A 13,452-nucleotide genomic window follows, 5' to 3' on the forward strand; every position below is an offset into this window, starting at 1 on the left:
GAAAACTTTTCCAATGATGGCTGCCTCTTCCCTGAGAAAGCGATCATGAATGATCATAGTAAAAGAAGCTATAGTGGATTTCAGATATAAGACAGACAATTATTACATAAAGAGGGTGTTCTAGCGTCTATCAATCCCCTTATAACAATAATGCGGCTGATCATCAGGACCAAAAGGGCAAAAATTTAGGAAAAGGCTAGAGAATCAAGGGCGGTAGGCTTGATTTATTAATAAGGATAATCACTAAGTAGGTAGGCTAAACTTCGAATGGGCACTCCCGTCTTTAAAGTCAGGAAAATTTGGATCTACCCAAGGTGTTTTCGCTTTCAGGGTACTGGGTTCCGTGGCTCAATCCAGGCCCTGATTACTCGACTACATTACTTATATATGGGATATATTTGGTGGAATATAGTAGGATACCCGCATGTACTTCATTTCACTTTTCGTAACCCGGTAACTCATATCTCCCCTACAGGGTGCTCTCCAACCTACGCTCCTTGCGCAATGCCCGGAGCTTGGGCCGCACCTCGTCCAGGGGAATCATGACTCCCTTAGATTGTGAGGCGGGATCGTCACGGCAGCGCACGTTAACGCAACGAGATTCCTTCTCGTCGGCGCCGACAATAAAGATGAAGTTGTATTGTGAAATCTGAGCCGTTCTGACCTTCTTTTGCAAAGTGTTACCGCTAATGTCGATATCGACGTTCAGCTTATCACCCTGGAGGATCTGCTGCAGCTCCTTGACGTAGTCGTTGACAGCCGGCATGACGGGAATGATCATGACCTGGCGAGGGCTGATCCAGAAGGGCCACTTGCCGCCGAAGTGCTCGATCAGGATACCAAGGAAACGCTCGAAGGAGCCGATGATGGCACGGTGAATGACAACCGGGCGAGCACGGCCAGAGCCGGGTTCGATGGGCTTGGCCGCCTTCTTCTCCTCGGTCTCCTCAGTCTTCTCAGCCTTGGCGGGCTTCTCAGTCTTCTCAGTCTTCTCAGTCTTGGCGGGCTTGGCGGGTTTCTCAGCCTTCTCCGTCTTCTCATTCGTCATGAACTGGAGGTCGAAGTTAAGTGACGCTTGGTAGTCAAGTTGAATTGTGGCACACTGGAATTCACGCTTGAGAGCGTCGGCAATGGTGATATCGATCTTGGGTCCGTAGAAGGCACCGTCACCCTCGTCGATGGTCCAGTCCTCGCCCTTGAACTTAGTCATAGCCTTCTTCAGTTGGTCTTCAGCTTCGTTCCACGTCTCTATTTCACCCAGGAATTTCTCTGGGCGGGTTGAAAGCTTGAGTTTAAACTGAAAGCCGAACAGGCCGTAGATGGATTGCAGGAAGTCAAAGAGACCCTCAATCTCGGACATGATCTATGGAGATAAATTAGCCAATGCGTCAAAGTAAATCTCCAATTAGAACATACTTGGTCCTGGGTACAGAAAATATGAGTGTCATCCTGCTGGAACTTGCGCACACGGGTCAGACCGCTGAGAGCACCCGAGGCCTCGTTACGGTGCAGAACACCAAAGTCTGCAATTCGCATGGGCAACTCGCGGTAACTACGCTCGCGGTGACCGAACAGGACAAAATGTGCCGGGCAGTTCATAGGCTTCAGAGCCCACTCACGCTTCTCAACATCCAGCTTGAACATATCGTCCTTGTAGTGGGCCCAGTGACCAGATTGCTTCCAAAGACCAACATCATACATGTTGGGGGTCTGGACCTCTTGGTATCCGCGCTTGCGGTACTCGCTGCGAAGAAGAGACTGGAGGGCGTTGAAGATCTTGGTTCCGGCGGGAAGCAAGAAGGGGCAACCAGGGGAAACCTCATCGAAGAAAAACAGCTCCTGCTCCTTACCCAGGCGCAGGTGGTTGCGCTTCTCAGCCTCCTCCAGGAACTTCAAGTGCTCGGCCATCTGCTTCTTGTCGGGGAAAGCGACACCGCGGATACGCTGCAGGGAGTCGTTGGACTGGTCACCAAGGAAGTAGGCAGAAGAGTTCTGCATGATTTTGAAGGTCTTGATCTTGCCAGTGTTCTGGATGTGAGGGCCGCGGCATAGATCAACCAGAGTACCGCAGCGGTAAACTGTAGATGATTCTCCAGAGACAAGTTTATCGATGTAATGAGTCTTATACTTGCTGTAGGAGAACATCTTCTTCAGGTTCTCCTTGGACACCTCCAAACGGTCAAAGCTCTGCTTCTCCTTGAAAATCTTTCCAGCGCGGTTATCAAGGGGCTTCCAGTCGGCCTCGCGGACGACACGTCTATTCATAATTAGCACTACCCAACACTCCAATATGCGCATTGTTTACATACCCATCAGGCATGGCCATGTCATAGAAGAAACCCTGGGGAGTAGGAGGACCGTGGGACAAAAGGCATCCGAATTCGCACTCGCAAGCCTCGCCGAGAGTGTGGGCACTGGAGTGCCAGAATACCTCACGGGCCTCGGGGTTGCTGAAGGGAACCAAAAGAACCTTGCAGTCGCCTTCCAGAGGGCGATTCAGATCCCAGAGTTCGCCATTCACCTTCGCAATAACCACATTGGCGCTCACATCCTTGGGAACATCGCGCAAGAAAGATCCAGGGGTGGTCTCGTAGGCCTTAGCGGGGACGGAGGAGGGGTTGCCGTCGCCAATGTCGAGGGTGACGTTGATTTCAGGGTGAGGGCGAGACTTGGTCTCCTCCAAATGTTGTTGCCAAAGCTGCTCGAAGAGCTCGTTACGCTCAATCAGCCACTGGGGGAGGGTATCGGCAGGAGGGGCGCTCTTCGCTTTGGTGTCCTTTGGCGGGGCAGCGGCGGGTTGAGAAGTGCCCTGAGCCTCGTCGGCAGGCCGGACAGGCAAATCCTTGGGGGCGCCAGAAGCCATGGTGAAATTTCTCGAAGTGGAAGAGAAATTGACCGGCAACGAAAGAAAGGGGAACTTTTCTAAACGAACTATGTCTCAAGCGTCGGGGGAGATGACTCTTTTCGTGAGAGACCGGGCGGTGAGTCATGTGACAGCAAACTGCCCTGGCTAGCGACGCTTTACCGCATGAAGTTTCCACCATCCGAAAACTTCTTCGCCCATCACCCTCAATCCTTCAACACAACAACATGTCTTTCCGTGGACGTGGCAATGCCACCGGTGCGAACCGGGGCGGCTTTAGTAGCCGTGGAGGTTAGTAATGTGCTTCTGCGACATTTGACGATCGGGCTTGAAGCTAACGAAATTTTTTTGATCCAGGCCGCGGAGGCTACCAGCAGTCTTTCGGACCCCCCGCGCAAGTTTTCGGTAATTGCGATTCATCTACATAAATTCTACGGACTCGATACTGATAGATTGGTTAGAGATGGGAACTGTCATGCACGCTTGCGAAGGCGAGATGGTCTGCGAGTCGCTCAACCCCAAGATCCCCTACTTCAACGCCCCGATTTACCTGGAGAACAAGGTACGTTGTCGCTACAATTATTCTACACTGATCGAGTCACAACATATGGATCTAACTATTTTGCAATAGACTCCCATCGGTAAGGTCGACGAGATCCTTGGTCCCATCAACCAGGTGTACTTTACCGTGAAGCCCCAGGAGGGCATTGTCGCTACTTCCTTCAAAACTGGTGACAAGGTCTTCATCGCCGGCGACAAGCTGCTTCCTCTCGAGAAGTATGTGTTGTCATTGCCCCTTTAAATCTGCGATCCCAATTGACTCTTGATACAGGTTCCTCCCCAAGCCTAAGGCTCCCGAGGGTGCTAAGCCCAAGCGCGCTGGTGGTGCCCGCGGCGGCCGTGGTGGTGCTCCCCGTGGCCGTGGCGGCTTCGGTGCTCGTGGTGGTGGTGGCTTCGGTGGCCGTGGTGGTGCTCCTCGCGGTCGTGGTGGCTTCGGCGGCCGTGGCGGCTCCGGTGGTTTCTCTCGCGGTGGTGGCGGCGGCTTCTCTCGCGGCGGCGGCGGTGGCTTCGGTGGCCGTGGTGGCCGTGGCGGTGGATTCCGTGGCCGTGGGTGAAGCAAAACTTGACCGTTGATGTCTATTTATGGCGTTTGGGGGATTCGGGAGCTTTTTGCAGGAATATTTCCTTTCTTCTTGTGCATCCTGACACAATTGCTGCTTCTCTGCCTACAGGGTTGCAGAGACTGTAGAATATATCCAGTCAAAAAATTGTCTTTATTCATTCCATCCTCAAAATGATTAGATCCTCCAAAAAACGTGGAGAGTAAATATCCCCCAGCTCGTAACTTTTTTCCCGAGTGGCTGGAGTGTGGCACAGTCTGCATGTGCACCGCCCCAGAAATTCGGGAATGACGTTTGACCGCTCAGCGAATCTGTGCGTCCGTCAACACGAAGCAGGATTCCTCCCCCCTCTCCCCCTCAGAAACCCCCCCGACACATTTTGCCCTATTTGATCACTTTACTTTACCTCATGTCTCGCAGAACTTCGACTATGGCGTCGAGCAGTTCTAACAATGCCCCGTCTTCGGGCGACGGAGGTCAGTCCGCTGATCTGCAGGTCTGCGAATGGATGCTCATTAAGTCACAGGCCAGGAAAAGCAGAAGATGCTGCTTTCTTCGGAACATGGCCACTTTAGCTTGATCAAGTCAGTATCTGGGATCTAGCTTGCTGCCTGGCTCGTAGAACCCCCCTGCTAACGCTGCTACCAGAGCTCTCCATCTTGCCGATCTAGTTACTGAACTTAATGGTATGGAGCTCCTGCACTCTACCTCGTGCATCTTCAGTTCTGATTGCTAATTCCGGTCTGATTAGGTTTCTGCGGAGGCAAGCTTATACCCTCGCGAATCGCCGATCTGCCGCTAACCGCCAAACAGTCATGTCCGTTTTCTCGTCTATGCGCTATTGTCTCGGCGAGCCCACTGAATACGGTGCCATCTGGGCCGCCCTTGGCTTCATGCCTTTCGGCCTGTTCTTCGACTTCATGGACGGAAAGATTGCGCGCTGGCGCAAGAAGTCCTCCCTGATGGGCCAGGAGCTCGATTCGCTCGCTGATTTGGTATGTTCGCCTTTTAAGGATTGGTGCAGATCAGGCTTCTAACCGTTTCGTGTGGCTATAGATCTCCTTCGGCCTCGCTCCCGCCGCTGCAGCTTTCGCGCTTGGGATTCGTACATCTCTCGACCACCTCTTCCTCGCGTTCTTCGTTCTCTGTGGTCTGACCCGCCTGGCTCGGTTCAATGTGACAGTTGCTGTTTTGCCTAAGGATAAGACCGGAAAGTCAAAATACTTCGAAGGCACCCCCATCCCCACAACCCTGGCAATCGTCTCTCTCATGGCCTACTGGGTCTCCCAAAGCTGGACCCATGAGAACATCCCTCTTGGCCTCGTTGCGGAGGGTACGATCTTTGAATTCCACCCGGTTGTGCTCATGTTCACTCTGCATGGATGTTTGATGGTTAGCAAGACCATCCACATCCCCAAGCCGTGAGCCGTGATCAGACCTAGTCGGGTAATATAGTTGGAAAAAATTACCAATGCTTGTCTTTGGATGGGTGGCCTTGGAAATAGGTGAGCAGCGCTGCTGTCTATACGCAGGGCTGGACACGATCTCAATATACTTAATTGAGGATGTTTCAATGGGTCGTGGTTTCATAGATGATATAAGCCCGTTGCATAGTTCCTCCATGATGCGGAATGGATTAATGTCCACGAAAAAATCGGAATCTCTTTTCGGATAGAGGTGCTTTACGGATCGTAGTGAGTAGAGACTAGGATATGATAATTCCTGACGGGTGTAGAAGGTGCAATTTGCTGTACTGCAGGAAATTCAGAATCCTGCAGGTGAACCGCATGTGCAAGCAGTAGTTGAGGCCAACGACGTGAGCATTGCCAATGCGATTATACAGCAGTTCCGCCATCACCAGCTAAGTATCGAACAGCTGAATGGGAGCATGAATGATATATATGCTAGACGTGTGCCATGGGAACTGAACAATCCGTTTATAATTGATAAACCATGAACCTAGTTTCGCTTAGTGAATCAGAGGTAATACGGCTTGGAAAATGAGATAAACAAGTAGCGGAGAGGAAACGGCAATTGTATCCCCCTAGGCACATCTAGCTCTGCCAAAGACTCCGTTAACCTTAACCTGACCTAATTATCAATGTCGTTTGTCGTAGCCACGGCAATCACCCCCAGCATGCCCAACGATTTCGCCCCGGCCTTTTTACTGATTGCGCCTCGTCTTCTCGGCAGCATGATCGTCCGCCTCTTCGTAACAATCACATTATGCGGACAGGTTGCCCCAGAAGGTGTACTGGCTGTATAGTCCCCGCAAACCCCGCTCACCTTGGTAGTCTCCTCCAGCAGGTCACACTGTAAGCATTGAACAGCACAGCAGGGGTCATCTCGACTTCAAACTGCTGATAAAACCACTCAGATGGAACTTTGGTCTCGGGCTCATTAGAAGAATCCAGAAAGGCCGCAAAACTGTTCGCCGGCAAGGGCAGGCCATACTGAAGAATATTGCTGGGTGAAGAGCCCCGAGAAAATCCCACGCTCTTTCAAGGAGAAATTCACACCCAACTTCAATCCCCGTGCTGATCGCCTAAATGGCAGAGCCTATAGCTGTACAATAGCCCGGTCGGCGTGGAACTGGATCATCCGCTCCCAGTGAGATCAAGTAGCCCCTGAGAGGCAACCTTTACCCCTGTCAGCTCAGTCAGCACTAGTCCCGCACGACGTCCCAGATTCCTTGAGTTTTTTGTTAACTCTTATTTATGGAGACGGGCAATTGAAGATCAACGTGTGGCGGACGGGTCCCTAACGAAGCCTCTCCACAGTATACTACCAACCAAGACTAGCGCTATCATTGCTGAACTAACGTCTACCTCTTCGGGATAGACCTGTACGTTTCTTGAAACAGTCAATCGACCCGTCGGGCCCCAAGTTTTAAAGAGTACACGAGCAGCTTAATCCGTCTGAACAATCACCTGTTCAATTTTGTTTTGCCAACTGCTCTTCAAGGATTTCTCAATCTGGAGGTCCCCAATAGTGGCAATTCATCCGCCCAAGCCCAAGGTCATCATGGCATCACAAGAACAGATGCGACATCAGATCATGACACAAGCACGTCAGCCACAAAATGCAAATGCAAATGCAGATGATGGTGGCTAGGCCACGAGCAGCCGCTCAGCAACACTTGCCGCAGGGACAGCGAATGCAGCCCTAGTCAAATGTGATGGCCACCCCGTACCATTACTCGTTCTATTAAGAATGGGACGCCTTCGAGCCGCGCCGCCAGAGTCTGTCCACCAGGAGCCAACCCTCATGCGGGTCCTGTCATCCCAAGCAAAGAGTTTAATATCAATAGAATTTCAGCTACGCAGGTACTTGTGATAAGTTAAGCCGATGTAAATGCTAAGGAAGAGTCTCATCAATATGAAACCCAGGTATGCAATTTTGTACGCTGTGATAGCCGGTGCAGTTGAAAGCGTGAGGTAGTTGTTACAGAATCGGACGGGTCCACACACAAAAAGTGCCTTTGGAAGTGCGTTCGAATATTTATCGCGAAGGAAGAATGAGGAAATCAAACAGTTTATCAAGGAATGAGTCACGGGGAGGAGAAGGTTGGATGGATAATATTATATTTAGAACCTGGTACGAAGCGATTTACTCCATGACCTGGTCTGGTCGTAAGTCTAAATTGGCCTTCCCTCCTTACTTGATCGATACAAGATAGCCCCGATGGAATACCTGCTCTGCGTGCAGCTACCCTAACTCAGAATATCTAGAACATATACCCACCCCGGCACATCGAAGCCTCAGGGGGATCGGCAATCGGCAATAAGCTCGAAGTGAGAGTAAAACTGCAGGTACGGTCGGGGCTGAACCTTGGAAAGCTCCAGCCAGATCTTAACAGTGCAAGATCTTGCTCAAGAATCAATCCAAATTGAGTTCGCTTTCTCAACTGGGAATTTCATCAGAAATGATCGGTTCCGAACCACACATAGTGTATACAAAATCGGAGCATGTGCGCTCTCCTGAACCGATCCAGTCTGTTAAAGCTTTGATACTCACAACTCAGCCCCCATCTTTTGGACCCCATAAGGCTAAAAAATAATTTCAAAGTGGGTATATGAAACCTCACATATAGTACTTGTCAGCTTGGGGGCCATCAAACGGATCAACAAGGACGGGATATCGCTACCCCAAACAGGAGGCCGTTCGAAGAAGCTAAAATCTGACTTGCTTTGGAAATAACATTGAAGATTAACTAATCAACCAGACAGCCCTGGTGTACTCTCATTTCCTTCTTTCCAATGCAAGGTAGGTGGGTACCCTTTGAAACCCCCGTGTGAAGTATTTAAATGCCGTGGAACTTCCTCGACTGTGTACAGTTCAACCCACTCATTCAGACACCTTTTTTCAACTTTCAAGATGCACTCCCCCAAGTGCTGGTCTCTATCGGCCGGGAGGGCGTATCTTGTCCTTTTTTCATTGGCTTCCTATGCCTCTGCTGGGGTCATTGGGACAAGCAGCCGCCATTCATTCAATTCTACCACACCTCACTCAACCCTATCTATGTATGATGTAACCAGATGTGTTGAAGATTCAAGGAAGCTGACGAGTTGTTGTTAATATCCAGTACTAGCGAGAGTAGCTCCTACTCTCCGACGCCAATCTTTACTTCTCCCTCCAGCGCATTGAAATCTTCGTTCCATTCGAGTAGCCCATCCAGTGTTGTACCGGCAATTGGATCCAGTACTTCTTTGACTTCTTCAAATTGGCCATTCACATCTTCCGTCATTCATAGCACGCCTTTCAGCAGCGAAGGCGCGACTCCGGTGATCTCATCGAGCATCAACCCATCATCTCCCAGCTCTTCTGGTTCTACCACCTCGTCCAGCTATACCAGTTCTTCTAGATCTATTGGCTCTTCTAGCTCCATTGTTTTTGCCAGCTCCACGAGCTCAGGCACATCCAGAAGCATTATCAGTACCAGCAGCAGCTCTTCATCTGTGACTCCAGTCAGACCTTCCTCGCCGGGTATTCCAAGCTCTTCCTTGACCAAATTGGTAACCAGTGACTCCCCAACTGGCGGCTCCAAGAGTACGTCATCTGGCAGCACCCGAGGTAGTAGCTCATCGACTCTATGGGTCATGGTGGGAACTCCCAGCATCGTTACTTCCACAGTGGTTGAGTCCGGTATAACTCGTACAGTGAACATCATTGGGGATGGAGCCTCGGCTCCGATCACCCTTCCCCCAGTTACCACAACTCTTTCTGGGACCGAAGCCTCATCGAGTGCGTCCTCGGTTTCTTCGGAAGTTTTGGCTCTCATACCCATTCTCAGCTCTTGGAAATCGAGCCCAACCTCGCTCAAAACTGATACACTTAACAAAGTGGATGATGTCAAAACCGATATTGAGACTGTGATCTCAGATCTTGGAGGAAGGTCATCTACGTCTGGCTGTGGCTCCAAGAAAAAGAGGGGCATCTTCGGTTTCATCGAAGGATTAGTTAACACATTGACCTGCATCGGTGAAGATTTGGAAAATGTTACCCAGGATGTTGAGGGGAATGATGTCGAAGGAATTGAAGGCATCATCTCTACTCTCACCTCAACCGCGGACGACCTCACTGACGATGACGACGATAAATCTTCCTCGTCAAGTGATACCAGCACTGACACCTCAAGCAGCTCGTCCAGCTCGTCGTCAAGCTCTTCGTCTGCATGCTCATCTACTACAGCCGAGAGAGTCACTGTTGTTTGTAAGCCAACTACGAGCATGTTTGGAAGCTCGACGATCTCAACTACAAAATGCTCTCCTACAACTACTGTTACAACAACGGGATGCTCTGTGACTGGCTTAACAACCACAATAACCAGCAGCGCTTCATCCAGTGCCAAGGCTTGTAAACTTAGAAGAAGCAAGTCCTATCCTGCGATAAGCTCGAAGGGCTCTGGAACCTCGACTGGTGCAGGAAATCCAGCTTCATCAAATGTAAACTCTTTTTCAATCACTACAACCTCCTCATCAACAATTAGGGCCAGTGGTACAACTTCAAGTACCACAAGGAGTTCATCATCAAGCGCCACGACTGCCTCCTCATCGACCACCATGACGAGCTCATCTTCAAGCAACATGGTTGCATCCTCATCAAGCATCAATGCGCGCTCGTCTTCAAACATCGTGGTCAGCTTTTCGTCTAGCACTGGGTCTGGCTCATCCACCATCACCAGCAAACCCTCTACCTCAACTGCAGCCGTGACCTACTATTGTGAAAACTGGGCGAACCCCCATGAGGATGAAGACTATTGCACTTGCTCATCCACCTCTAGTGGATCAGTTCTGTACACGTCTCGATCCCTGATGAGCAATGGCTACTGCAGCTACACAAGCTTCCCCCACACCAACGACAACGACCAAAGCCTCGACACCAGCTTCAATCACTGCTGCACCCACGGCTACAACTTATTACTGTCAAAACTGGGCAAATCCTCATGAGGACGAGGACTACTGCACTTGCTCATCTACCTCTAGTGGATCAGTTCTTTACACTTCTCTCTCCCTAATGAGCAATGGCTACTGCAGCTACACTAGCTTCCCTGCCCCTACGAACCCATACCCTTACACTACAACGTCGGATGGCTCAGTGATTGCTTACGCGACTTCGACTGTCTCGTACTTCGCCGTTGCTGGATACTCACTCACTGAGATATATGGCTCTGGGTCAAGCACTGTTCTCCAAACACCGACCCCGACAGTCCCTTGGCCTTACACGGCCACTACTGATGGCACTGTGATCGCCTACGCGACCTCTACTCTCTCGTATTTTGCTGTTGCTGGATACTCACTCACTGAGACATACGGTGCAGGAACCTCGACCACCATCTCGGTTCCATCGCCCACCGCCAAGTGTGCTATGTGGGATGAGATATCGGCATATATGTTCCTAATTTATGACATCGACCATTGGGATGTCGACGAGGATACTCTGTCAAGCACTCTCAAGAATCAAGAAAAGGGTTGCGGTGCAATGTCTGCTTGGGACTTTAGCACCGAGACCACCAATGGTACCGCTGCAAAGTTCAACCTCCCTATTTTGATGAAGAGTGGCTGTGTTGAGAGAGCCATCCACTCTGCAGGCGGACCCGATGCTTCCACGTTCGGCTGCTCGGGCCATGGTGTTCATGTCTTTGATGGCTCGGATTCCGTGCAGACCATTTACGATAAACTCTGAAGCTGTTTTGTAATGGATTTGACTCATTCGGTTGAGTCGTAATACTTTTCTTCCTTTTCAGGGCATATCCCAGTTCCTGTATTTCTTCTTCATTTTTATTAAAATATTTTGAAGTCAAGGAACTTCTTGTATTTTCTTTAACATAGCTGAAATAATACTTGACACTTTGTTCCCTTCACTGTAAGCTTTTAAATTAGAAAGAACTCCAGGAAACCCCCTTCGTAAGAACTAGCATCTTTTTTTGTCTGATGTGCCGTGGACCCCACGCGGAGCAAGTGGCCTGGCGATTGTCACAAACTTGGGGGCCGAAGCCTTGTCAGGAAGCTTTCTGGAAACAGATCAGATCGCCAGAAGGACTGCCACTTCCAACAAATGACTACAGATGTCAGGTGCAAGTGGACAGACGAATGCCATCCATCGTACCCGGCTACAAACATTCTTGAAGTAAATTTGATCAAGTTCATTGCCTCCGATGATAGGCTGATGGCTATGTTCGACAGATATTTGGCCTGTGACGATCGGATCACGGCCGCTTGCGAAAGGTTGATGGTCTCCTTCGAAAGGGTTGTTTCGTATCACCTTCTTACCTATACGGCGAGGTCGCTCGGGATGCGATGGCTGGGAAGCAAAAGTATACTTACACATGCGCGGTACCTTTTTCGATAATGTTTTGTCAGCTCTGACAGCCGAGTCGCGGACTTCAGTGGTCTAGAACCCGGGCGAGCTATCAAGATAGTCACGCGATCCTTCGAGATTTGACTAGGTCATTCAACTCAGAACGCGTATGGTAAACAACGCAGATTCTAGGCATTCTGGTCCCTCCGTTTGCGGACCACGCCAAAGAGTCCAATTCGAGACTCAACGGTTGAAAACCCCGAGGAGGCCAAATACAATAACCACTTCGCCACCGACGAACTAGTAACCACCAACGGATCATTTCCAGCCTCCGAGACCCTGAACACACCCCGGAGCATCCGAGATGTGAACTTGTCAGATGGCGTTAGTGTCATTAATCGTGGCTCCAGTCTCAATGGAACAAGCCCCAGTGTTCTAGACCGCGGGAAGTCGATTCGATCTTCGAGTTGGGAATTCACATGTTCCCCCACGACCAATCGAGTGGGAGGGAGTAGAACTGCCAGCAGGTATTAGGTTAGGTTATGTTATGTTATGTTATGTTATGTTATGATATGATACCGAGGATCCAGTCAGAATTTTCATCAACAGTGTTCAATTTTCTTCTTGAGGATGCAAGGGACGGGATTTCTGTTGGCAGGTGGGGCACTTGGCCGAGCTAGCGGGCGCCACAGTTCCAGGAATAAATATGTGGTGAGTCAAGACAGGTCTAGACGTGCGCCGATAGGATTGGAGGTGCATGGTACCTGAGTGTTACCTGCCCGTTGTTTTGTGCGATGGGTTTGGCCCGTTTCGGGACGCTTCGGATACTTCAAAGGTTGTGTTTATTGTGAGAGCACAACTCAAGGAGTCAACGTTCAAAGTTGCGAAAGATGTCTCAAGTGCTCGTTTTTGACTCTCGGGCTTTCAAGACTGAGGGAGCCCCCTGCAGAGAGGTTTGTATGTAGACGTAGCACTAGCCCAAGGTCTTCTGTCTAGTTAGCTTGATCGGTGTCTCTTTTCAACGTCATCATTGTGGGAGATCTTTCAAGCCCTAATTTTGCGCCTGTGATGATCTGAGATGGTCCGGTGGGGTGTCTTGGTTATATATAGCAGCTGTGAGGCCTCGAGAACCTTGACAAACAAACGAAGGCAAAAGGATGGCTCAAGTGCAAAGCTAGGCCAGGAAGAATCAACGGAAGCTTTCGGAGGCTTCTAAATACTCTATTCTAGCGAGATGGACCCTCCAAGAATCGCGATCAGCGGGACTCAATGGTGTCATTCACCAGCGGTTGCTCCATTGGGGCGAATGCAGGGTCTGCTGATCATACAGCGCCTCGCCCACCATCTGCAGGGTTTGAAACTCGTCACTCGACATCGGTCGCATCGGATGATTGACTATAGATAAACAGATACTGTAGTCAATGAACATGCTCGCTGTATTACATTACAAAAGTAGACCCGGTAGCCATGATGGATGCAAAACATCGGGCCAAGCACAGTCCCAGGGGTCCAGTGTTTTGGTTCCGTCATTTATTACAGACTGTACAGGAGACAGCTCAATTTTGTGGTGCGCCGGTCCACCCACCGGGAGTGTCCGCTCGGGACCCGTGGTAATACCTTCGTCAGGAGGAAAAGGGGTCAGGGTCCTGTACGACCTGCATGTACAGT

At 50.3% G+C, this 13,452-nt stretch overlaps 5 protein-coding genes across 5 annotated transcripts; 4 read left to right on the forward strand and 1 right to left on the reverse strand.

The window, feature by feature from the left end:
* Nucleotides 1-469: 469 nt before the first annotated feature.
* On the reverse strand, nt 470-2,863 carry N7443_008472 (threonine--tRNA ligase THS1; the record flags this gene model as incomplete). Its single annotated transcript, XM_056888528.1, has 3 exons — nt 470-1,363; nt 1,417-2,257; nt 2,310-2,863. 3 exons carry the CDS (start codon nt 2,861-2,863, stop codon nt 470-472), a joined length of 2,289 nt encoding a protein of 762 aa, XP_056737830.1.
* Nucleotides 2,864-3,090: 227 nt separating this feature from the next.
* On the forward strand, nt 3,091-3,978 carry N7443_008473 (H/ACA ribonucleoprotein complex subunit GAR1/NAF1; the record flags this gene model as incomplete). Its single annotated transcript, XM_056888529.1, has 5 exons — nt 3,091-3,154; nt 3,221-3,268; nt 3,325-3,425; nt 3,495-3,640; nt 3,696-3,978. The coding sequence occupies 5 exons, from the start codon at nt 3,091-3,093 to the stop codon at nt 3,976-3,978; spliced, it is 642 nt and encodes a 213-aa protein (XP_056737831.1).
* Nucleotides 3,979-4,414: 436 nt separating this feature from the next.
* N7443_008474 (CDP-diacylglycerol-serine O-phosphatidyltransferase) lies at nt 4,415-5,409 on the forward strand (the record flags this gene model as incomplete). The annotated part of the gene is made up of 5 exons (XM_056888530.1): nt 4,415-4,460; nt 4,511-4,568; nt 4,633-4,670; nt 4,798-4,979; nt 5,041-5,409. 5 exons carry the CDS (start codon nt 4,415-4,417, stop codon nt 5,407-5,409), a joined length of 693 nt encoding a protein of 230 aa, XP_056737832.1.
* A 3,674-nt stretch (nt 5,410-9,083) lies between these two features.
* N7443_008475 (DNA damage-binding protein cmr1) lies at nt 9,084-10,138 on the forward strand (the record flags this gene model as incomplete). Its single annotated transcript, XM_056888531.1, has 2 exons — nt 9,084-9,692; nt 9,974-10,138. 2 exons carry the CDS (start codon nt 9,084-9,086, stop codon nt 10,136-10,138), a joined length of 774 nt encoding a protein of 257 aa, XP_056737833.1.
* A 362-nt stretch (nt 10,139-10,500) lies between these two features.
* Nucleotides 10,501-11,169, forward strand: N7443_008476 (uncharacterized protein; the record flags this gene model as incomplete). Its single annotated transcript, XM_056888532.1, has 1 exon — nt 10,501-11,169. The coding sequence occupies one exon, from the start codon at nt 10,501-10,503 to the stop codon at nt 11,167-11,169; it is 669 nt and encodes a 222-aa protein (XP_056737834.1).
* Nucleotides 11,170-13,452: the final 2,283 nt, after the last annotated feature.

Source organism: Penicillium atrosanguineum (assembly GCF_028827265.1).
Source record: "Penicillium atrosanguineum strain IBT 20685 chromosome Unknown utg000007l_segment0_segment0, whole genome shotgun sequence".
NCBI classification, from domain to species: Eukaryota; Fungi; Ascomycota; class Eurotiomycetes; order Eurotiales; family Aspergillaceae; genus Penicillium; species Penicillium atrosanguineum.